The following is a 27187-nucleotide window of genomic DNA, read 5'->3' as shown; positions in this document are numbered from 1 at the left end:
ACATTAGTTGACTATTACACTGTGCGGGTTGGTTTCAAATAAATTCCAAATGACCAGTTAGCTCTGTCTTTTTTGAACATGTGGTGTGATCAATGAACTAAATAATAAATTGGGTGGGTTCCAAAAATGTTCACTTGAAAATAGATTTTCAGCCCCTGCAGTTGTTGTGCTTCCATGTGAGTGAAGGATGCACATTAATTAAAGGCTACACTTTTGAAGAGTAAAGAAGGGAAATTAAGCATTCCAAAATTTAATCTAAAAAAAAAACTATCTCAGTAACTCTTTTTTTTTTGCTTAGAAATGTGCTTGATAGTGGGAGAGAAACATAACTTGAGAGAACAGACACATACAAACACAGGAGCCCAAAAATATCTTCAAGTGCACAGTGATTTGTGCCAACATCTACCCCCAACGGATAATGAAAAAAAAAGAAGTCTCCACACACCACTGAGCCACGAGCAATCCTAGATTTCCACTACATGTGACTTATGTGTACCAGACTTGACTGTTGCCAGGAGGGGAATGCTTACACCCCCTCCCCCTGGCAATGGCTGAAATGCTAATGGATTAGAGGAGACTAGATAGTGACAAGGCCTAAATAAAGAAAAGCTCCTTGATCAAACACAGTTCTCTCCCCTACAGGAATGTAGAGCCATTTTAATATGATAATAATACTTAATATGTGTATGGAGATTAGTAATGGAAAACATAAGCCAATTGGGACTTGGAATAATACATTCCGTAGCTTCTACTGTATATACCTAAATATTTGGTGGCAAGAACCATTGGATTTTACAGGTAAGTTAAAGCTGCAAACAAACAAGCCAACCTTTAATTTTACATTACATTACTGTTTCCATATCGTACAGCCTTAGATCCTGTCCGAGTGTGAGCATGAGTGTGAGTGTCAGTGTGAGTGGGTGTTGTCATGTTATCTGTCCCTTACCTGATTAGAGGTGCCGATGTCCACTCCCCCTTTCAGAAATTCCAAAACTTTCTCGATGTTCCCTGACCTCGCCGATCGCAGGAAACTGGTGTTACTGTCCGACTGGAAGAGACAAAGGAGAAATGCATTTAGAATTCAATCAACATAATGTCCAAAGCGCATTTATATTTAGTCATTGGCTGTCTTATAGAATGATAGCGACGTAACTTAAGCCTTTGTGGTTGAATGACTCACATTCTTTCTCAAAGTGACCCCTATTTAATTCCTTCTAAATGATAAATGACTAATTCTCCTGACTTTAAAAAAACCCATTAACCTGACATGTCATAGTATGACCTCGCACTAGCTATTGGTATTACGGCAGTACATTTAAAGGAACATCTCATTTTAAAATACACACAAAAGCTCCAGAGAATGGATTACAAGATGGACAAAGGTGCACAAAAGTATCAGTATCAGCTCTTATAAAGTCCGCTCATCCTTCTGAATACTACACACACACACACTCACAACCTGAACCTCTATCCCGTAAAACCATTCATTTCGCTCAATTGTACTGTCACACTTCTCACACTGTGTTAGAACCAGATCTCCGAAAAATACTACATCCATGCAACCACATATTCTGTATAAGCAGGCACTGGAATGGAATTTCAGCTCTAGTAAATAATACTTGCTACATGGAGTCCCACAAGGATCCATTCTTGTACCACTACTGTTGCTTTGAAGGCTGCATTCATACAATCAGTTATCAAAACTATGCTGAAGATACAACGTTCTACAGTTCACTTTCTTCGAACAACACAGTTTGTTCAAAAAGTAGTCAAAATGTACTTTGACTCGGATCAATTATTTGACCATGTCACTCCCCATCCCGTATACTCCTGTTATTTGTCTGATCATATTGTGCTTTAACTTCAACCATGTACAGTATATTGTCCTTTTTTCAAATTCTATAGAAATATGATACTTGTATTTAACATTGATGACTGTGTCACTACCTAATGTGCAATGACAACAAGGTTGAATATAAACTGACGCATTAGTGCTTTTTGTGACAACAACTTTTTGTAAAATTGCTTTGAATTGCTACAAATAAACTCAAACACAATTATCTATAACTGCAGGCTTATGCAATCATGCCTTTTTTGTTAAAGAATAATTGTTTACTCTCAGGTCTAAATTGGAAGTGAGCAGAATCTCACAATACATCATTATCTGCGATAATTGTGCAGCCATAATGAGAGACGCATTTGTTTCCCTTTGTTTAAAAAATAAGCCATATTGTGTATGTCAATGGGAAGGACATGTCCCCTGTTTGTTTTTTGGAGTGAGCTGCAGTTGGAAACAGCCCAGGTCAGTAAGGAGGCAGAATGATTCAGCACTTTCCTCTTGGTGTGTTGAATGAAGCCAAAATCCTGGCTCACACACAGCGTGTTCAAAGCCCCCGGCTCTGTTAAAAAACACTGCGTAGTGCTTATTTTTACTGCATTCCAACTGTTACACCTTCCAGAGTGAGGTCAGAGGTACAGGGATACAGAAATGCTATAGCACCACACTGGAGGACGAGGGAGACGTCTTGCTCGGCATATGTACTGTTTGTTTTACTTTTCTTGCCTTAAAGTATTTGTATGTAGTATACTTTTTCCATGTTGAGAGTTATTAGTCAGCGCTTGGTGTGTCCTTTCCTGTGTCTCAGTCTGTCGCTCAATCGCCTACAGCGTCGCCCACATTCTCACATGCAGAATGCAGAGGTCAGAGGGAGGACTGATGATGTGTAAAATGAGCAGTGACAATGCAGCACTGATGTCGACTTCACGCACACGCACACGCACACACACGCACACACACACACACACACACACACACACACACACACACACACACACACACACACACACACACACAAATAGTCCTGTTGTGGTGTTCCTGGCTGACCTGCAGAATGCTGCTGTCTGGTTGCTGCAGAGAACTGCACTGCAACACTTATCAGATTCAGAGAGACTGGAGTTTTCTGCATCACCGCCAAAAACACCTGGAAGGACCACACTGCTGTTTTAGTCCACTATCTACACATAACATCTGTTTTAAGGTTCAGAAAAGAAGGACGTTTGTAATTCACGTCGATACACTACAAAAGTCAACTCAAAAAGACTTAAATGATGTTCAAGGTAGATGGTGCAGTTGAATATACGCAGCAACTGTCCCTGTTGTTGCATGTACTAAGATCCATTGGTTCTTTGTTGTATATTTGACACATAATCTAAAATACATTGGGAGAATGGTGCATATAAGCATGGACGGATTCATCTGGAATGGACCCCAGGGGCAGAAATGAGCTGGGTGGCCCCTACTGAGCAGTTCTGAATGTTTATTTAAGTAGAGAACACATATAATTCACATATATGATGCCAGTATATATATTATAATAATGGTGTACTCATTATTCTTACAGTTCAGACATCATGTCTGCCAGAGAGTATGCCAGTTAAATGTAAATTCTCTGTTTTCCTTACTATTAGCCTGTCTCTGTGTTGTTGTTATGTGTTTCCCCAACAGATTCATTTATATTGACTGAAATCCTTCACAATAAAATAAAAAAATGCCTTGAATAAGTCCTGGAAAGACTTTGTCATACAGCCTCACACATGTGTATACAAGGGTTAGCATTGTTTTCAACTAGCACTGCACCGAGCCTGTCTGATCATATCCTCACATTCAAAGCGGATGAGAGCTTCCGACTGACAACATTATACAATCCCTTGCACCAATGGCCGTTCTGCGGCTGGCTGAGTTGCTATGACTCTTAGCCCAACAAGACTGTCAGACAACAAGTACAGCTTTTGAATGGAAATGGACACTTAACATTAGCCGCCAGCTTCCTACAGAAATAGTTTCATAATAACTCCTGGTTATAAAAGGAGCTTAGTCAGTTTGTCACTCTCCTTGATGGGAAATGTGTTCAATGTGCCGTGCTGTGGAGCTCAGAAAAACTGCTTGAAAAGCCATCAGTTGAATGGAGGTCGCTTGGGGTGATTCGGCAATAAATGGGAACAAAAATAAAATATATATAAAATAATCAAGCATGAAGGTCATTGCGATTCTCTTCCTTTCAACTCCTATTCAAAAGGTAGCCATTTTAGAATGGACTTAGGTAGCTCTGTGAAATGAAAAAAATATCCCAACAACACTGACTACATCGTGTGTATCCATCATAAAGGCTCCTTTTAGAATAATCTGTTCCTGCTTCTGTTTTCATACTTTGTCTAGACACTTCACATCAAGACTCAATCAATCCTGCCAAGCATGACTAAGCATTGTCCTAAAGACCCTGCCCCAACATGTTGCATCAAACATTAATTTACAAAGTCACTATATCTGTGGACTGCGAGAAGCTTTATCAATAATGCAAACCAATCCCACACGCCTGTGTGTGTGTGTGTGTGTGTATGTGTGTCTGTGTGCGTGTGTGTGTGTGTGTGTGTGTGACACACACACACGCACACAGACACACATACACACACACAAACACACACTGTGAGACACCAGTGCCTGGTCTGGAAGCATCCTTGCCCTTCCCAGTTACCAAGGAGACATGCACTGCCCTCTCTGGAAGGTAGCCATGACAACAAGGCAATCTGTCTGTCAGCTGAGCTAGCAAAGTAAGCACAGACAACAGGAATGGTATTGCACCCTTTAGAACTGTCTATCGAAGTGTTATGGCATTAGCGTTTCACTCACATGTCAGATACAGTCCTTAGGTGTGTGTGTGTGTGTGTGTGTGTGTGTGTGTGTGTCCAGAACCTTCTGAAAGACCCAATCACATTATGAGTTATCACCTCAGTGGGCAATTTAATTACATTAGAGCACACACACACACAAACACAATTACCTTTTCACCAAATCATTATCCTCTTAGGCTTTGGTCAGAAACTCTAGAAGATTATTGCAATTTTTGTAGGAGTTTATTTTTTGTAAATGTAGTGATAAGCGAGTTTGCTATTTTGCTTGCAAGTAGCTATTAGCTAGCGTTTATCGGAAGTAGAACCAGATATATTTCTCAGCAGCTGGTGAGAAAAGAAAAATAGATATAAAGAAAAGTTAGTATTAGACTTACTTTAGTACTTTTGTACCAGAAACGTGACTCCAAATAAATGAAAATGTTGCTCTGTGTGTGCTGGTGGTGGTTAGCATGGGCAGCTAAGGATTTTTGCTACTTTATTGAGTGAAGTCTTTATCAATGTAGCAGTTAGCTAGTTAACAATTTAGATAGCAAGTTAAAGCTAAGCTGAGCATACATCTTCTATTTGTCAATAGGACCTAGTGCGAACTCTCTTGTTAACACATACATTTTCCGAAGTCGAGAATTCATTTTCATGTTAAAATCAAATAGACCTACACCTTTTCCATAAGAGAGAATTGGACGTAAAGCACAGGTGGTACTTACAGTATAGGCTACAACTAACAATGGCTTCTGCAACAAATATTAACATAGCCTATGTGCTCTATTCACCTCTGCCAAAAAAAGGAAATACAATCAAATCACCATTACGCTTATATTTACAATCAGACATTAACCACTGCAATGAATGTAACTAAATCCCAATTCTTGTTCTAAATGTTTCCAAGACAATTGGCTGAAATTAGAACAACAGTAGGAACATATTTACACACATACTCACACAAACTTTGCAGCTGTGTCCTTGTTTATTCCATTCAAGGAGCAAATTCTATTCCTAGGTGTCAGGTTGGGATAACAGTATCTGTGTTTACTAGCAACTGCCCTTCTACCCTTGGCACTGGCTCCGTTTGTGTGTGTGTGTGTTTGAATGTGTGTGTGTGTGTGTGTGTGTGTGTGTGTGTGTGTGTGTGTGTGTGTGTGTGTGTGTGTGTGTGTGTGTGTGTTTTTTAAAGCTCCTTTGGGTTGCCCTGCACACATGAGTCCACTAACAGACATTCAGTTTTGCGATTATAACAGCAAAAATCAATGCAACCGATAATCAGTATACCTCATAAAACCCACCATATAAATTTAAACCTGCTTTTTGTGTGTGAAGTTTTCAGCCCACATCAATATTAATGACGCAATCTCATACAACAGACCAGTCGTGCAGACTTTAAATAGCATGTTGTGATTCATTATCCTCTGTGGATCTATTAGCACAAAGGGCAACAGGGCAGCACCTGGAAGATTATATTTTTCCGATACAGTTTAATCTTGTGAATATACAGTAGCTGTGGGAGGATGCATGCAGTGGTTGCTGCACCTACACAGCTGAATCATACACTGCAAACTGTCCATTTGTTATACACGATTCATTATGTAAGATAGAGAATCGATCAAAAGGATATGACAGGTACCTTAAAGCTGCAAACGACAACAGTATCTCAGTGTAAAAGGGGGTTTAGGAGTCATGAATCAAGAGGTACAGCTCTCAGAATAGACCATGTCTAAAGGGGAGGCCGCTGTGATGTGTTGTTAGTGGAGATGGCCTTCAGAAACACTTACAAATCACTGTCTAATGCTGCGTCAGTGATACTGTATGGTTAATGGTTGGTTAGGGTTAAGACAAAATGACTACTTTGGAAGCTATGGGGAAACATGGTAGTCCTAGTTAAAATAAGTACTGAAGGGTATCGGACCTTTGTAAGATGGTTAGAATTATGAGCAAGACTCATAATGGTTTGAAACAGGAAGTGAACAACATTATTCTCCGTCCCCCTCACACCTGGGGATTCACACATCCGTAAACACCAAATTATTACTGCAATTATGTGTTATTATTCGCCTATTAACAGCAAGTGTCACAGACAGCGCAAGTGAGCGGAGTGCCGAGTCATAAAACCCGATGGCAATAGGTCAATATGTCTGACTTCGCCACACACATGCAAGCATTTTCTCACAGCGAGACAGTCTAGCCTTCATAATGAGGTGCATCTATTTGCCGCACTGCACTGCCGTCTCACTGACTCTTCTCTGTGTGTTCCTCCTCTCATCCTCGCCTCTTTCATTTCTAGCAGATAACAGAAGCTCAGCTGGAACCTGCGCTGCCAGGGGTCAGTGTAGGCTGAGAGGTCTCTGCCTCCTCTGCCCACACACAGGCCAATTACTCCTGTGCTCCACTAAGTCAGCTGCAGCAGGTAAAATATACAGTACGCCTTCTACACTACAAGTTGAAGGTATGTTGGCAACTGTATACCATTATACTGTATGTGATAACAATGATTAGATAGATAGATAAATAGATAGATAGATAGATAGATAGATAGATAGATAGATAGATAGATAGATAGATAGATAGATAGATAGATAGATAGATAGATAGATAGATAGATAGATAGATAGATAGATAGATAGATAGATAGATAGATAGATAGATAGATAGATAGATAGATAGATAGATAGATAGATAGATAGATATAATCAATAGTCGTATTGCCATAAAGTTTAAGAAATCCAATGTCCAGCCTTGCTTTCAACAAGGCTGTCATAGAACTGCCCCTTAATTAAATAAACCATTTCATAAATTTTTTTTTAAAAAACTCACAGCCCGCTGACATACTTTTTCTAAACTTTGCAACACATTAGGACGCAGCACCAGACTTAATGAGTGATATAATTTGCCTTGTATTATTAGCAGTTTTGCAGCAGCAGCGACATGCTACTTAAGTCATTACACCTCTTTTCAAATTAGCCACAGGAGTCCACGGGCTGTCATGCAGGGTAACTTTAGGAACAAAAATGTCACACTGGCCTTCGAAGGGTAAGGAGAGGTAACAACACCCCACTTGGTCTCACATGCACTTACACACTTATACACAGTCAAGCCTTTTCAAGCAGCTCACACTGTACACACACACATGAACCATTTGTCTATGACCTAGTACGAGGTACACAATCAGTCATTTCTGACGTCAATAACAAGTCTAAATGCAAAGGGTTCTAATGCAGAAAAGACATACAGTATGCAAATTGGGCAGCTTGTCAGTGACAGATTCAAATAACCATTCTGGCGACAAGATCGTTTCTAAAATAAAAATAACTCTGAGGATTCGAAGACAAGCCGTGCCACTGACTTCTGGCTGCTTCAAAGTTCTTGCTTCAATACAAAAGTTACTTAAATCTTCTCATGAGTACAACATCTCCTAAAATACCCCAAGAAGACCTCTTCGGGAGCTTCCCGGTCACATGAAAGTTTCTGCTGCACCTGCATAGACAAGCGTGGGGCCCCTTACCAGTATCAGTGAAGGCTCCTCAGGAAAATGCTCCTCACAGTAGTAGTCGGGCCAAGAATTCTGGGCCAGATCAGACAGGCTGCCGGCGGGTCTCAGGTTCTTGTCCGAGCCACACACCTTACACATTGCAGTGTTTCCCATGGTGCACGGTCTACAAAGTCTATCCCATGAGAAACCTGAAGGAATCTAAGTGAGTGCATCTAATCACTCTGGTAATCCATTCCCAGTCTCTGCCTTCCCCTACCCTCCCCCTTTTAAAACCTTACAGGCTACCATCCAAGGGGGGCGTCCTCGTCAACCGGCAAAAAACCTCACTTCCTTTCAGGCCCAAAGCCTACAGCGCTACCGTCCCAGTTGCCCCACTTGAACTGACTTGTGTGAGTATTGCCAGCACAGTGCTAGCTCTTCTTCAGTTCCAACTCTCTGACCATTGACCAACACCCCTCACCCCCCCTCCACTAAACAGGCTATTTTTACACCCACCAGCCTAGCTATGCATGTAGAGAGAGAGAGAGAGAGACAGAGACAGAGAGAGAGGGCAGAAAGAGGGTGGTCTACGTAGGGCGCCAGGCCAAAACAGTAAGGGGGAGGGGGGTATTAGAGATACACTCAGATATCAAGGACATTATATTATGAAAGTGACTCTAACACCTTCCATTGAAACCCAAGATGATATCACGAAAACAGTAATATGGCTTACGGTGAGGTCTCAACGAGAAATGTTGAGCTTCTTGTGAACAAGGACTCACATAGTTTTCATCCATCAATGGCATCACTGCCTAAAAGACCGCCAGTGTTTGAAGGAATAAAGCCACAACATATGACTCAGTCAGACACTGTACCTGATTTGAGTTGAAATGTAAAAAAAAATAATAATAATAATTTAACACTGATGGCATGGTAACCACCAAAGCACTTTGAATTGTCTCTGTGTATGAAATGTGCTGTATGAATAAACTTGCCTTCCCTTCCCTTCCCTCCCCTTGCCTTACCATCTGATATAACTATCTCAGGTTCAGGTTCAGGTTCAGGTTACTTTATTTGTAAACTTGTGTTGCAGTTTAAAAGTGAGCTTCCGTCTCACAGTTAGGACATCACATACACACAAACACAAATGGGACAGTTACATACAGTAGGTAAAACAATTAAAGTGCTCCAGTGCTAATCCAAATTTGGACACTTACAACTGACCAACATAATTCAAATATAATAAAACCCTGATAAATGTATCTAAAAAATCAAAAAATAACACATACAAAATTAATGTTGTGCAAATGTAGCAGTTTCTACAGCTTGTTCATCAGCGTGATTGCAGCTGGAACAAAGCTGTTTTTAAAACGCTTGGTTTTAGACCTTGGAACTAAAAACCTTCTTCCACAGGGGAGTAGCTGAAACTCATTGTGCAAAGGGTGCAAACGGTCATTTAAAATGGACTCGGTTATCCACTGTACCTGTCTAGTGTACCTGATATAAATAAAAGTCTAGGTGCATCCAAGCAGCAATTGAGACTGACTGCCATCCAAGAAGGCATCTACATATTGAATATGTACCCTCTCATCCCTCTCTCAAATAGGCATGTGTAATCTTTTTATACCAAGTGTAACTATGTTATTTTGTTTTGCCTTATTGATTAAGACTGACACTATGTGCAAGTTAATCAATAGTTGAAACAAAGTTAACTTGTATGTTCATGTAAACAGACTAGTATTAATTTGTTTGTACCTTGACATGTTTCGACTACTTCCTGCAGTCTTCTTCAGAACAAACAAATTAATACTAGTCTGTTTACATGAACATACAAGTTAATTTATCAAGTTAGACTAAATGAACCTTTTTGAGTTGAAACAAAGTTGCTGTAGAGGTTGCTAGGAGCTGTTTCTGACTCAACTTACAACAATCTGATGTACGACTGCGTGTATGTCGTATATACAGTACAATATACCTTATATACTACATGCTCAACAGCATTTTTCCGTCGCCGACATTTTTGATTGTGCATCTACACTTTTGTCTCATAAACTCTGATCAGTCCATTGTTTCTCCAACCAGTGGAAAGAGATCAAGTGTGATTGACCCAAGACTAGAAAATATTAGATGTCGAGAGATCTGAAACCAGACTCCCCCAATTATTTTCCCCTGAGATAATGGCACCTGAACTCAATGATTTTACACTTAGATTAGCCTTAATTCCCCCTGTCATATTCTGTCAAGCTTGTAGCCCATGCGCACATACCACATACCATTACATCATACTGGTAAATAACACCATCAATGTGTATTCCCCTGCTGACTGCCAGGTTAAGTGTGTTGACTGGGTCCTTTAAGGTTATATGTACAACCAGTGGCACCTGCTTCCATGTGACCTTTCTCGCCTTGCACCTAGACTGAAAACCAACCCATGCTTTTTTCATGCTTGATGCACACCTTTTAGAGTGCAGATTTATCTACATAAAGAAACTGTTATAGGTTGGTGTGCCTTGCCTTAATCCTTAAACATTTAAATTTTTTTTTTTCATTTTCCTTTATTTAACCTCGAAAGATCAATTGAGGGGTGACCCTCTTTTACAGTGACGTCGAGTTTATACAGATACACAATATACAATGAGAATACATAACAAGTTTACACACACACACACACACACACACACAAACACACACACACACACACACACACACACACACACACACACAGACAACAACAATTTAAAACATTCAGATCAATTGAATGAAAGAGACAATAGCCTAATTAAAACAGTTACAAGTGTAGAGGGGCTGATTCAAAATAATGATTTTAAATTGGTTAACAGTTATGAGTGTATTTATTTTAATTGTATGTTGTAGGCTGTTCCAGGAGTCAGGGGCACTATGGCTAAAAGCGGTTTTACCAAGCTCAGACCGGGCAAACTAGGACATTTACAGGAGTGAACATTGAATACTTGTCACTATCTGGCATTAAAGTCTTGGACATCGGCACGCCAGATATAAACCGATTAAATCTATAAATATATCTATAATCTCTATAAAGTAAAGTGGTCATCGTATGAATGGAGCCTTACTGGTGTCTGGTGTACAACACTAGCAGGTTTTTCACACAAGAACATCCCCCAGAGAGACCATTTCTTTAGCATTGTGATACCCGGACCTCATCATGTCATGAACTGTTTAAATGAAGCAGGCATGGTGTTTCGCTAATTCAGATCTGTGTCAGCCCGTAGCCTAGAGCTGTATCAATCGATTGGACTGAATGCAAATTAAAGTCACGTAGACCTTTACATGGCAATTGATTGGTTCACAGAATTAACGGTAGGCCTATGTGTCTCTGCTGTTTCTACATGTGGGTGTCTTATCCAAGCTAACCGAGTTTGTATTCACCTCAAGTGCATGTATTTTGTCCTTGTCTGATGACATCAGGGACTGAAATGTCCCCATTCTCTTTACAGACTTCTAGGTCATGACTCACACAATACGCTCACTGTAGAAAATATCACCCAAACAATTGTCATTCACTGAATATGTTAGCGTAGGGAGAAAGGCGACGCATTGTTGAGGGTCACAGAAGCCACATGAGTAGCGCTGGAGTTTTCTATGAATGAATGAATATTAACTGACTAAGCAAGCACGTGATAAACACATTTAAAATATCTGAAAGAATTACACTAAGCTTTTTTTAAATATACCAATCTAGAATTGTACTAACATTTGCTAACTTTAGCCACCATAAGCTAAGGCTGTAGCAGCAAAATCTCTGAGTGTATTCAATTGAAAAAGTGTGTTCTTTATGGATTATTCATTTAGATTTTTTTAAGTTATTTTTTTGGGCATTTTCAAGCTTTAATTTGATAGTACAGAGTTGAAATGGGGAGACAAAGAGAGAGGAGGGATGACACGGAGTAAAGGTCCACGGGTCAGAACCCAAACCTGTCACCACTGCAATGAGGCCTGAGCCAATATGGTACGCGCTCTATCCACTACTAAGCCATCGGATCGCCACAAGTGTAACAATATTTTAGGAACAAATCCTCAATGTTGCAAATGCTCACATACATCAACATATTACTTCAGCTCAGTTTAGCTCCATCAGTAGTTTAAATGCACGCAATTAGGTGCAGCCTTCCACTGATATGCCTCTTAATGGGCCTTTTTGGTTTCATTAACCTTCTCCTGGATGTAATTGACTTATCTTCTCCTCCAATCTTTGCTTAACAGCCGTCATCTGCCACAACTCTCATCCAATCAGGGTATAGCCAGCGGATATGGCTGAGTGTGTGTGTGTGTGTGTGTGTGTGTGTGTGTGTGTGTGTGTGTGTGTGTGTGTGTGTGTGTGTGTGTGTGTGTGCGAGCATAAGTGTGTAAATGCGTGCGTTCTTCAATTGCAGGAAATTCCAGTCTCCACACTCATGTCTCCACAATCTACCTGTTTTATGTCACCAGAAATTAGCCTCCTCCCAGCTCTTAAGAAATTACCCCCACCCGTCTAATATACAGCCCTCTCCCTCCTCCTCTGCTCTCCCTCTCTTGGATGGTAATCCACTGGGCGTGGCAGGCGTAGACAACAAATGCTTTTAATCTGTCTTCGACCATATGGCTCACTGACTGCGGGAGGGAGGAGGGGCTTTTGGGAAAATCCACATGTACTGCTTTATGTTCCCGCTGTGGGTTAAAATTTGATGGTGTGTGTGTGTGTGTGTGTGTGTGTGTGTGTGTGTGTGTGTGTGTGTGTGTGTGTGTGTGTGTGTGTGTGTGTGTGTGTGTGTGTGTACGGTAGTTGTACGGAAGCATTTACTGGGCAGTGGAAAAGAGGAGAGATGTGTTTTGGTTTGGATATGTAGGTGATTGCATGTTAGCAGCTAAATGCAGAAAAGAGGATTAACACATGTCGTTTTAGATTTTAAGTTACAAATCATAATAAATAATAATAATTAAAAATAAATAAAATAAAGTGGTATATCCTTTATTTTAAAATGAAAAAAAAATCCTAATTAAATCAGGCAAAACATTTTAATTTAATGTTAGCATGGAACAACAAGCTAAGGCTAACATTATATTGAAAGTGAACTGGTGCACACATCATATATAGGAAACAAACAGGAAGTGGAGCACATGTAGCATGGGCTTTTAATGCAGCTGGGGGTGCAGTCAGTTATCCAAGCAAGCGCAAATCTAATCTGGGATTTAATATACTGCGTAAAGCACATCGCTGCCACTCGTGGAAATATGCATTAGTCAGTATTAAACACATAAGTACACTTTGTACAGCAGGGTCCGTCCATAAGGAGGATGCTACAGTTAAGCACAACTGCTGTGAAAAACAAAACAAAATAAAAAAACACAAATTATAGAAGTTAGAGGACAGGTTGCTATGGAAACACAGATTCAAAAAAAGGTGTATGCATTGATTTGCTTTGGCTACAAAATACAGAAAATGGATTCTCCAGTGTCAAACCATATAAAGAAATAGCTCTTAACCGCTAAGGGCACACAAGACTGACATGTCGGGTGTTTTTCCACTAAGAGAGGACAGACAGTTTGACCTGGGAATTTAATTTAACACCTTGGGTAACTGTGAAGGGGCTTCAGAGCTGGTCAAAGGAAGCGTTTTCTCTTAAGAATGGCAGCATTCTGAGTTGTATTCTGCCGTTGTCTGGTGAGTTTCTCTTTACCCAAAATCAACAAGTTTATGTCCATAAACTTATCGATAGTCACTTGGCCATACCCTCACCTTTAATGTTACAGTCTTTACAAAGTGTTAAAATAATACCCCACTTATTTTTGAAAAAAACAATGCCATTGACCTTGAATGCAAGAGTCAAACCCCATGATACTGGTGCCACGCTAACTGGCTGGCACTGGATGATATAAGGCGACAGATGTTGTACAATTAAGCAGTATAGTTATCTGTAAAGCCTGTTTGTCCAATCAGAAACCAGTGTTGGTGACTTAACCAGCTGCTTGACACAAACATTGCCTGAAATTGTAATCAGACATCCACGCACACACAGGCCATGGCATGCACACAGGAACACATACACATAATGAACATTTGCTGCACAGATTTTCCTGATGGTGACCCAATGGTGAAAGGGATCTTTCAAAAGGGATATTTAACTATTAACATGTTTAACGGTTAATGCCTTGCAAGTAGTAAGGGAAACTACAAAAGTATTCTGTTGCCATTTAAATATATTTTTATAAGTGTAAAGCATCACATTTATCCACTTGTTATTCTAGTCTGTTTTAAAGAGATTATCTGATACCCTGAAGGACAAACAGTGGATTATCCGAAAAACACATACTATACTATACACACACTTGTACTGATGTTGGTGCCTGGACTGTTAGTATCCAGTGGGGCAACTCAATCTCAGTGAGCCTCTCTACCGCTGCTCTGTTAAATCCAACTGGTGTGACTGTAACACTGTTCCAAGCCTTGCAACCTTAGCAAGGCATCTCAAAAAGCCCACACACAGAGAATAAACTGGTGTGTGGAGGCACGTTGAACCTGCCCAAAATAGCCCAGCAAACACCCACAGAGCTGTGTGAGAGATGAGAAGAAGAATGGCTGTGACTAAAGAGAGAATACAGAAAGAGAGTGGAAAGCCAAAAGACTGCATTTCAATCGTGCAGATAGGGATAAGTATGTGAAAACTTAGACGCCCACACAGTCTCCAGGTAGTAACACCAATATAACACCTCTTGACAACACCTCCCTTTGCTTGGAGTTCAGATGACGCACTTTTCTGTCCTTGACGTTGAATTCAAATCATTGCCTTTCACTCCACTGTTTTTCTAGAATGTATATAGTAAACTACACAATATGTAGGTGTATGTATTGAAGAAATGGTGGTCAGCTACAATCAATGCTGAATAAAAATGTACTGATCAAGAGGACAACTTTGTCCAGATTACTGTAAATGTTCTCATGAACACAAGAAACTTTCCCAGACCATAAGTAAATCAGGTTATTCTTATTTCCCCTTAAGGGTTCCCCACCAACCAGTTCAATTCAGCTCTATTGACTAAGGGTGGGGCACGAATCTCAGAAACAGATATCTCAAAACCTGGACAAAAAGTCAAATTGTCATCTATCTGCCGAGATACCAGTAGAGGTAAGGGTTGAAAATAGGTTTTTGCCTACTAGACAGAGCTCTGTAGTACTACTATACTAGCCGGATATGGTTCTGATGCCAAAGCTCAAGAGCAAATTCCCAAAAATCACTCTATCAAGACTTAAAGTATCTAAATCTTGACTTCTGCGAAAAAAAACATTGAGGGAGATAGATTTTCTTTCCCAGGAGGAGTTTGCACTCATGCTAAGCTCCTTTGGGCGATCTTGTTCCCTTGCCAAACTAAGCCACACAATCATCTGCTATACCGCACTCCACTTACAACTTTGGACCACATCAATTTGACAATAGTGTCAACATTCACAACTCATCAGACTGACGATAGGATTTTGAAAAACTGAAAACTATACAAGAAAATTGGGTCTACGGGTAAATCCTGCTTGTACTTCTATACCTCCACACCCCTTTAATAAGGAACTATTAATAAGTGTTTCTCTTCTCCCTCGTAGTCGAGACTACTGTTACTCTCTATAGTGGCCTCCCCCCTCCTGGTTACCATGGCGATAGGATTGGTATTTCTCCTGAGCTGTAGTATCCCATAGTGCCACAGCAACCAGATTATGAATGCTCTAATCCCGGGTTTTTACCAATCCCAGTTCAGCACCAAACAGTGGTGCATGCTAAACATCCATGTTCCATCAGTAGGGGGGTGGGTGTGTGTGCGTGTTTCTATGTGTTTGCGGCTTAAGTGCAGATTTGGAGGTGGGGGGCATCATGGAGCCGCACCGAGTAAAGATGATTTTGTTTTCTTATTTGGAAAAGCCGCGTGTTTTGATAATCCACCAAGGAGTCAAAAACCAGGACAAAACATATTGTATCTGCAGCACCAAACCAGGGGGGGGGGGAGGAGTGTTCTGTAACATGAATTATTTGCATTTGGGTTTTTGGTTTAGCTCTTGGGAAGCGTCCAATTAGTTACTTAACCCACAAGGGACATGTTGCAGAAATACAGTAAATGAAACCATTGTCATATGTTAAAAAATGTAAACACAGGTACCATGAAAAAGTACTGTAGTAGAATGACTGACATACAGTTGTAACACACTGTGAGGGTGTACAAACATTTGGTCTAAATCCCGGGCAGATCACAAGATATAGATGGAAGAGGAGGTGAGACGGGGGGCAGTTGGAGGCAGTGATTAACATCTCCACCCACAAACATTTTTGACTAAATTGCATCAGCTGAGCACCCAGCTGTGGCCTGAGATTAGATGTAAAAACAGGCAGGAGAGGGGCTTTGCCAGCAGGCCAGCTAAATAATGTAATGCTCTAGAAATGGGTAGGGTCAGAAGAGCATCAAAGCCAAACCCAGATGGCACGGGCTTGGTGGTGATCAAATAAAGTATATGTTTTGTCAAAATGTATTTACACAGATATAATGTAAGTCTATTGGACGCCATTAAAACCAACTTTCTTTGATAAGATTGCATGCTAATGTTTCATTGCAAATCAAATTCTGCTTAATGGAAAATGTGGCTGCATCTGCCAACATTTTATTTTTTTGGGCCAAAGTTAAACCAATTCGAGATTTAAAACCAAATATCTCCATATCTCATGTCTATGGGTATTCTGGCATTGCAATGAGATAGAAATTGACAATTTGACTCAGGAAATGTTAATGGTATGTGTCCCTGAGTCTCCAGAATTATATGACTTCAAGACCTCAGTGAGCTTCCATTGAAATAGGTTGTACAGCGTGTTGAACAAGCCTCCGGGAACAGTGCTGAGCTGTGAGCAAGTTTTGGCGTAGTGGCCACAAAGGACCACTTGACATACTGACCAAAAGAGACTTTTTCCCCTCATACACTCCTTTCTAAAAGGAACAGCTGTATAAAGTATACATTTACTGAGGTCACAAAGTGGAAATAACTCTGTAACCCATCAGCAAAGCTCTGAATCGGGAGTTTCTCTCAAACCTGAACAGCCATCAGTAGTAACAACACCAGATCTGTTTAAATCCCTGGTTTTAGAACCAAAATTTAGAGATGTACTTGGTGAATCAAAGTTTCTTAAAGATCGTACATTATCCTAAGATGTTGCAGACGGCCCGATGTGGGTTGGTACGTATTCATTAACAAAAATCCACTTTTGGAAGATCCATTCCTCAAGACATAACTGGGACACGACATATTTTTCATCTAGCACTCCAGGTTATGGGACATGCCATTTTACAAAAAAAATACCCCAATCAGTCAACGTTTCATAGGTATGCACCTCTCAGTCAGTTCTGCCCACATACTAGACAGAGCCTGAAAGGTGTGTGGAGACAGTGCTCCCATTTGGACAACCAGAGGTGTTGTGAGTCATGCATACACTGAGTCAGTCACAGAGCATTATGACAATGCACCTAGCACGCCATCTCAACAGAATTTTTTTTCAATGTCTGTGTCACTCACCATCGTTTTCCTACAGCTTTTAAATGTATCTGAAATAGTGTACAAAATCCATTATGCATCACTCTTACTGTATATTTGCATTATGCAACTGTGTAATAATGGCTCTTAATAATGTTAAAGAGGTCCTTTCAAAAGGTTAAGACTAAAAATGTACAGTGTTGAACACAAGTGACCATGAAAACAACCATTATGCAAATGGCAAATGGATTAACTCGTTGCGTGGGGACCCTACCGCGGATTAGCATGACACCATCAATCTCTTGTTATATTTTAGAGATAGAGATAGGATGGAAAAGAAAGAGCCAGAGAACAGAACAGAAACCTCAGAACAGAAAATCTTGGCAGGGGAAGATTTAGTGGGAGAAAAATGTAATCATTAAATTTGAGTTTGAATTAGGCCCTGACAAGAGCTTCATAACAACTCCTCTGGGCGAGTCTATCCAGTTATCAAGAAGGAAATGTGATAGCCAAACAAGTTCGTAAGAAACATTTTCAGCTGACGAGCTGGCACTGTAGTGAAGAACTGCCTTTGGCCAACTGATAATGCTGTCTTGAACATAAAGAAAACACATTTTGCCAAGGTTTTATTTGGTCTTTAAGCTGCAATGACACCAAGGCTGGTTTGTTAAATTGGATTGGTATATAAAAGTATATCTAACATTAGCTAGCGTTAGCCGCCATAAGCTATTGGTCATACCAGACCAATTACAGCTGTAACAACAAAACCTTTCCCTATGTTAAATTGAGCAAAGGTGCGTCATATTGCTGCGGAATTCTAAGAGGAATAATGTTTTCTTTCTTAATTTAAAAGTTTCATTGTGCTGCTTTAAATGAGACTCAGTTTACCAAAACCAAATGAATCATAGCAGTGCTCCAGATTATTTTTTGTAGCTGTCAGCAAGTATGGAGCCATTACAAAATCGTAGGCATGGGAAACTAACCGTCCAGTAATTGCTCTTACGCTTGTCGAACCGTTGCATATGTATAAAAGAGACAGGCGATGCGATACATTTGCTTTGCTTCACTTCAGGACAGATGAAAGGTGAATGCGCATTTTACAGCAGAGCAGCATAGAGCTTTACTGCAGGTGTAGACAGCAGAGAGAAAGAACAAGGGAAAAGAGAGATAGAGAGAGAGAGGAAAGTCATGCTGTACAAAAAGAGATAATCCGGTAGAATGAGAAAAGGCAAAGGGTTGTCTACTAGAAGCCTCTCTTAGTGTATTACACCTGCACAGGATATAGGTGCACTTGTCAGGATTGTACTGCAGAGGTTGAGCAAGTGCGAGGGAAGACAAAGCAGAGAGAGAGACAGAATAAAGCAGCTCATAGGCAGAGTGGCAGGACTTAATTATAATTCATGAAGCAAGTCATACTTTATATGTCTCAGATAATGTGAGGAGGTGTGAGATGACTAACAATAAAACGGGGGAGAAAGACAGCGTGGAAATGAAGAAAACTGGGTGTTTATAATCTGCAATGATTTCGTAGATTACAGGGTTTAATATACACACCAGGCTTAAGAGGCTAGTTAGCTAAACACCTGGTGTGACACGTTTAGTCAATTGATGGCTGTATAACCCACTACATGCCGTCATGGTAAAGTTATTTACAAATGTAAGTAATGACGATACACTGAACTCGGCTAGCTAACTAGCTTTAGCCAAAACCTTTAGAGCAAAACACCCTTAGCAGGATGTTGAAACATTAGCTCTGTTAACCGTAACAGCTACTGTATTAGCTAGTTAATAAACCCCTAAGCTTATTCAAGAACGAGGAAGTCATACTACTCATTAGCCAGTGCACTGATTATAAAAATGCAAGGTTTCAGCTAGGTATCAACTGAAAACTCTGCCAAAGAAAAGACAGTGTTCCATACTGTTGGAAGGATCAAGATGTGGTCAAGTGGCTACAGAGACCCTATCAGCATTGTCCTATAGATGATTGAAAATGTCCTTGATAAGATCATTCCAGCAGTCAGTATAAATGCATTTTCATCGACTTTTCCAAACCCAAAATGGAGAACATTTTTCACGATATAAAGACAGATGGTCCAATTGTCTATCATCTTCTTGACTTTTTCAAAAGTTCACGGACAGTCGATCAAATATACAACCTGCTGGGATATTACAGCCACCCTTTTTCCTGAACTTTGTGGCTCAGAGATAAATTACTCCTCCTCCTACATGCCCGAATACCATAACTTTACAACATCTGCTGCATCTCCCCGACTGCCAGTGCAGCACATAAAACAACAAGAGAGTTTCATCGAGATTTATATTGTGATGGGAGGCTGGCAGTGTGTTGTCAAATTAATCCTGTCCCTCAAGACACAGTTTAACATTGAGAGAATGTAAGATTCATGCGCAGATCATAACGGTATATTCCAAGTACCTAACTCACTGCGGGTGTCTATTAAATCATTGAGGTTCGATGGCACCATTACCTCTATGGTCATTAATGTGCCTCACTGAGTTGTAATGGAGTGACTGGTAAACTGGTCAAATGCCCATGCACATCCAGAGATGCACAAGAGAACGCTAGAAATATTGCTGTTCTATTCAGTACAGTGTTGTCCTGACTCCTATGGAATGAGTAAGTGGCCCACTTATACATTTATAAGTTTATGTTTTATTTATGTAGGTGTGTTTCTGTCATGTTTGTTTGTTTCCTCACTCTGTGGGAGTAGATTTATGGCTAAAAAAACACTGGATTTGGTTGAATAGAGTGTACAAAAACATATTTTTGTGAAAGCGGCAGATGTTGAGGTTAGATTCAGGTCAAGAAAGAGAAAACAATTTGTGATGTATTGCATTTTTTTTTTGCAATCGCTTTGTACTAAACATAGGGGCACCTGTCTTGGATTTTGCTCTGGGTATCCTAAACACAGCCAACATTCACTAAATGAACAAGATTTTCGTGAGCAGTGGTAACAGTTGTGTTTTGTGCATTCCTGTCATGTAAATAGGAAAGTACAAATACAGGCTTTGTTTACTCTGCGTGAGAGGTAAGAATGTACGGTAAATTACGGCTGTCTGGTATTTTTCTAAAAAAAAAAAAAAAAAAAAAACGTTTGGAAAATAAGTCTACTACGCTATAGTAACTTCACTTTCATTTCAGCCTATAACAAAGCATCCAGAAAACTATCGTCACAATCACTGTGAAGCAGCACTAAAGTGAACATCCCCTTGTATCGCAGATGAAGCAGTTATTTGGCTTGAGTTACAAGATGATCCCTCAGCATGTTATTGATGTTTGCTGACTAACCAAGTATAGGACTCATTTCCCTTGCTTTACTCTATAATTGGTAACGCTAGCACAACTGCATGATGGCCTATAACAGAGGAAATTAAATTTCATGACCACATAGCATTTCATAAAAACATGCTTCATCCATCCACTGTCCGGGCCTACACCTTCTGACACCCTTTAAGTACCATTAACGTGGGGGTAATTGTTTGCCTGCAGGACTTGACCACTGGTGATAAAACTGCCATTTTACAGCAGTGTGCATGTTGCTTTGATGTAAATGTCTGCTCTCGGGTGATTGCGGGACAATCCTCCAAATTGAATCTATTAATCAGTTTTAGCTGTGTGTGTGTGTGTGTGTGTGTGTGTGTGTGTGTGTGTGTGTGTGTGCGTGTGCGTGTGCGTGTGTGTGTGTGTGTGTGTGTGTGTGTGTGTGTGTGTGTTGGGCCAGAACGGGAGAAAGGCACAGAGAGAGATGGCGAGAGAGCGCACACCAATAATCCCATGTGATAATCTCCCTCCCTTCAGTCAATAATAATAGTCGTAAAGGGGTTAAAACACTAAAAAAACAAGAGCTCTTCATCCCAACTGCTACAAAGTTCAAAACAGAGCTAGAGCCTAGACAGATGTTATTTTGCTCCAAGCAATGATGTTAATCAGATCTGTTACCCATCATCACTAGGAGTAAAATATTTTTTTTTAAAGAAAGACACAGATTTTACATAACAGATTTAAGATTGGACAATGTTCCCAAATCGTGTTCCTTAAGCCATCCTCCATTGCCTGTCACACAACGTGCGCTATATCCAGCTGACATTCCTTTCAAAATATGTGGAATAGTTGGAATTTGAAAGGGTTGCCCATTTTTCAGACTTCCAGGGTGACTTCCCTTATGTTGCGCTCTTTCTTCCCATGCTAGCAGGTTCTCAATCTAACCAACACGTCTTAACAGTTAGCTTACAAAACTGTCTGTTATTTATTTTCTTTATATACCATAGCTACTGAAAACTAGACAATTTAAACAGGAACCTGTGACGTACATATTCCTTTACAGTTTTAAATGGATGTCCCAGCAATGAACTTTTGGTAATGACAACAACAGCCCGGCTTAGCTTCCGTATTTTGGCAAACCATCTTTAGAATAATAAACGCAAATACACTCCCTGTATGGGCCAGTGAGCGTAAACCCTTCAGTAGTGATCATAAATATATTGCATATCACAGCAGCACACCCTAGCAATAAAACCAGAGCAATATGATTTTATGATTGCATGAGAAGATGTGTGTGAACATACTATCGGATGCGCAGCCCAGCAATGCACCAGAGCCTGATTTCTGCGTAGGCTCATCAGGGACGCAGAGGTGTTTGTAAAAATAGTACTGTAGCAATAGCTTGTTATGATGGTGCCTGTCTAGGAAAGGTTGGAGTTCTGGACACAACAACACTGATTGAGTGATTTGTCATATAGTGGAAGGCACATGATGACAGAAATGAGGAGTGGCATGAAGGATAGAATGAGTAATATTCTTCAGCAGTGCACTATGATGAGATGTAGACAAGTGACTGGCAACGGTAGGGATCACGCATAGTGCAGTCATCATGGCCATGTCATGTTGGGCTCACATATTACTATGATTTGTGCTTCTTGGGGTTTCGTGGGTGACAATGGACTGATGACACTGAATGCAGAACAGAGCAGTATGGTTCTTAAGATCTTCAGTCTTGTGCAAAGGAGTGTTTTCATAAATGAGTCCCTTTGCACTTTCTCTACCCTTGATGGTACCACTGAATACCTCCGGATGAAAATGAAGGTGGTGGTGAAAATAGTAAAGATGAGTAAATGGGTAGTCTTTGAGGGTGATCCACGAACTCTCCAGAAGTCCTTGATAACGGACTCTGATAAAAGCCTTGTTCATCAAGCAAAGGTAAAGTGATACGTTGATGATAAGGTGAAGGCAAATGACTGGAAGTGGGATGAAGTGAGGTAACCAGTGCAACTCTTGATTGGTCACACCAAGCAGGAAAGGGATGGATGGATGGATAGGTGGTGGGTGAGTCCAGTGAGTCTATCCGGTGTACCTTGCGCTTGCGTTCAGCCCTTTCTCGGGAGCGCCTCTTTCGCTCTCTGGCTTTCTCCAGGGCCTTCAGATCCGGAGCTTGATCCATCTCCAGCCTGGCCTTCTTAATGTGAGCCGCGGCGTGAGCCATGGCTGCCCTCTCACTTTACCCCAAAAAGAACGAAATAAAAAAAACAAAATCTCCTCTTCTAGATCACTTTCCAAAGTCCTCTCCCAATGTTCGCCTCATTCGCAAGCCAGTCGTCCAAAGCAAACAAGCACCCCCCCCCCACCCTACCTCACCAGGCTACTTTCTTATTACGTCCAAGGACAAATCGACCCCACAAGTTGATGTGACAGTAGGGAGAGGAAAGAGGCAGTGATGATATCCTCTAGTCCCTTTAAACCCACCAGCTGTCTTCACCCATGCGTAGAGTGTGAGTGTCTGTTATGCCTCTCTTTCCCTGCTGCCCAGATCACTGAATCTGAGACCGAAATAGAGAGAGAGAGAGAGAGAGAGAGAGAGAGAGAGAGAGAGGATGGGGTGGGCTGGTACATGCCACCAAGGTACAGCTGAAAGACCAATAGAAAATCAGAAAAGCTAAAAAAAAAAAAAGAGAGACAAGAGAAGCGAGTGAGCTCCTCCCCTCCCCTTTTACCACTCTGGCTGACAGCAGATGCTTTACGAATACCCGGGAAGCCTCAGATTTGTACTGCTCCAATACAAGACTTCCCCGCTCATCGAATGAGGGGTAGGGAGGGGTAAGGGTGGGGTGTGTGTGTGTGTGTGTGTGTTTTATGTGTGTGTGGGGGGGGGGATTATAGAAAGAACAGGTTGAGGGAGGAGTTAGAAAAAAACATGTGGGGCACGGAGGCATCAGTTGGTGTCATTTGGAGAGAGAAAGAGAGAGGGCGGGAGGTACCACTTTGACCGTAGTCAGAGGGTGTAAAACTTGGACGCCGGTCAGCGTCTTCAACCTCCCCTACTAGCATGTCCGTAAATGGTACAGTCTTGCCTCGGTGACTGGGAGATTTCACAGCTCCAGAGCAAACACACAAGCATACACGCCTAAATACACCCAGAGAAACACATTAGACGTTGTTTGCCTGGAGCACATGTTTTTTTTTAGCTTGTAGTCTTACTCAGACGGTAAAACTACATATGAAGCTGTAAAATGAAAAGGGTTTGGCATAGAGTGTGTACCTTGTGCTGCAGTTAATACATGATATGTAAACATGCCAGCCTTTGCTATTTGCATTTTATCATAGCTTTGTGGGCGTAACCTCATAAATATAATGGTATACTAAATTGTGTCTAGATTTCAGCAGACGGGACTAGAAGCTATGTCCAGATCAAATTAAATTGACTAAGACCTCCAACACTTCTGCTGAATAAATCCGATACTAAAGATGCTGGCAAAGAGTGAAACAATGACTATGGCTGAGGGCCCTCTTCAGCAGTACTCATTTCACACATTCCCTGTCCATGGTGCTGAAATGACAATGCTCCACATGTATTGTAGTCAGCACTGAAGGGCAGCAAAGGATGCCTCTCCAGGATCGCAACCCATTATTTCAAGGGCTTTACAAGCTTGGTCATTAGGTACAATAGAGGAATGCAGATGCAATGTTTTCACTGATATTATTTTCACTTGATGTCTCAATTACCATAGCCAATCATCATCTACTGACATGAATCACACAGTCCACTACATGCGACCAATGGTATTTAATATCAAATAATGATACAATATTCAATCTATAATATCCACAACATTCTTGGTTAATATTCATGCACTGTTTATCTTTTCCCTGGCCTCACCCCTTTTGCTTTTTAATACCACAGTGCCACCTCAAGGCCTGGCCCCACATTACAATTTTAGAAAAGGGTGGATAGTTTATATATCAAACCCCAGCTGGGTGTAGGTGCAGCAGGATACAAAGCAACAGGGGAGGCAGTCCACAAATTTGAAGGGGTATGTCCCCTATTATGTTAGTGTGCAAAGTGATTGGCACATAGGGATTAAGGATAGTTGTTTGAATATGAGGGTGTTCACGTCACCTCAGTATGTTTCTACATGAACTATTAGCCTGTAGAAGCTACAAGTGTGACCATGAACCTACAGTAACTATCCATTATCCAAATATCCAAACAGTGACAAATACAATGACATATAACAGCAATGTTGAAGCAATGAAGCGCAACACACTGTATGAATGTGAAAGAATTATACATCGGGCGTTCAAAAGTTGGATATTGCTTTTAATCCATAGAACAACCCGAGTAAAGGAAGCAAGTCCTGCTGTAGAAGTAACCTTGGAGTAAAAGTAGAAAGAATGCTAAAATCTTCACCGACAGAGAGGTTGTGTATTATAGCCGTAATCTTCTGAGGGTCTCTAGAGATTAAGGGACACCCCCTCTCTCCCCCCTCCCCCCCAGCTGCTCTTTACCTTCCAACCAATCCTCAATACTAAGGCTTATAGCTAGACCCACACACAATATAATCAGAAAAACACTCTTCACAGTCCGGAGATTGTGGCCCTGGCGAATGCCGTGACCTCTTAGGCCCAGTTATCTCAGGTAATTGGTTTGGAGAAGGCTTGAGCAAAGGGATAGCCAAGGAAGGCGATTAGGAGGAAAAACATGTCACCACTCACCATGCATGTTAGCAGGCAATTTGCACTGCAGTTTTCAAGTGATAAGTCATATACATTCTAACCCCTAAGCACAAAGACAATATATGATTGGGTTTTATTTTCATGGATTTCTTTATAGAGTGTGTGTCGGAAATGTGCAATACATCATTGTGATCACTGCTAAAGCAAGAATAAACAGGATTTGTGTGTGTATACAACAACAGGAGTAGTAATAGATTAGCCCAGGGGCTATCTAGTAGTGTCCTGAGTAGAACTGTTCAGCACACCACACACACACCACACACACACACACACACACACACACACACACACACACACACACACACACACACACACACACACACACACACAGCTTGTAACACTCAGCTGAAAAAAATGTGCTCATCCAAGTGTTAACTTAAAATCAATACACCTCCAATAAGGGGCATACGCAGCTGTGTCCTGTAGCAGTGAATCTTGAATGAACAGCTCAACAATACCTATAGCCAGGCCCCCGTCCCACAGTCTCTCCCCTGTCCATTTGAAACTTACCTAGAAGAAAAGAAAGACAAAAAAGAGATTGAGTTATTATCATCAGGGTGATTTGGAAAGTGAATGAGTTATTGACTCTGATCTTAAAAATGGTTTATATTTACTGCAGTTTATAGTATACAATTGGCAAAAGCTAAATCATGACATAACATAATTTGTACACCTAAGGGTCCCTTAAAACCACACACATTTTAACACCCAAAAATCCTCTACTGGTTAACCCCCCACCGAATGCACACATTGCACAGTAGAACACAAGAGAGGGACACAATCAACCGTCTGTCTGCACCTGACCAAAACCACTAACAACATCCATTTGGAAAAGGTCAAAGGTTAATACCTAGGAGTCACTGGATGACTTAAGGAAATAATGCTATTTGTCCCATTGAACTTCATTTTCCCATTCTAGTTCTCTTGCAATTATTTCAATGGATATGATGTTGTCATAAGCCATAAAACCATTGACCACAACTATGAAAACAATACCAATGTGGGATAAAACTAGTTAATGAACACACACATGAGACAGAGAGAGATGCCAAACACAACAAAAAACATCCCTCCAATATCCCATAAGGACTTCCTTTACAAGACAGGGGTGTCCTTTCAGAGGGGGCGGGGGGGGGGGGGGGGTCCCTAGGGTGCTGAGCAGACAAAGAGGCTATGCTAACCTGGCCACGCCTTAGGCTCCCTCCAACACTGACACACATCATTATTAACACATTCGTTATCACAGAGCTGGCACTTCTGTCTGTGTCAAAATCTGCATTTTAAAGTGATCACAAACATATGTCCCATGTAGCGTGTTATGAGTTCCCATTGTGTCTGTGTGAGGCACTGCTCCTCGAAAACCATTTGAACACAATCCCTCACCTCTGACACACTAGCATGGGGGAACACTCTAGGGTGGTGTGTGTGTGTGTGTGTGTGTGTGTGTGTGTGTGTGTCTGTGTGTGTGTGTGCGTGTGTGTGCGTGTGTGTGTGTGTGTGT

The 27187-nt window shown here is 41.0% G+C and overlaps 1 protein-coding gene across 1 annotated transcript in view; it reads right to left on the bottom strand.

Moving 5' to 3' along the window:
* Positions 1-23158, bottom strand: part of ank2b (ankyrin 2b, neuronal) — a gene marked incomplete at its 5' end in the record, with an annotated part of 83262 nt that extends 60104 nt beyond the window's left edge. Inside the window, 2 exon segments of the mRNA XM_080051719.1 lie at positions 947-1048; positions 23030-23158. Coding sequence (XP_079907845.1) covers positions 947-1048; positions 23030-23158 — 231 coding nt within the window.
* Positions 23159-27187: the final 4029 nt, after the last annotated feature.

Source organism: Ammodytes marinus, assembly GCF_949987685.1.
Source record: "Ammodytes marinus genome assembly, chromosome: 23".
Taxonomy (NCBI): domain Eukaryota; kingdom Metazoa; phylum Chordata; class Actinopteri; order Uranoscopiformes; family Ammodytidae; genus Ammodytes; species Ammodytes marinus.
Note: the sequence above shows the minus strand (reverse complement) of the source record. Positions and strands in the feature narration are given on the sequence as shown.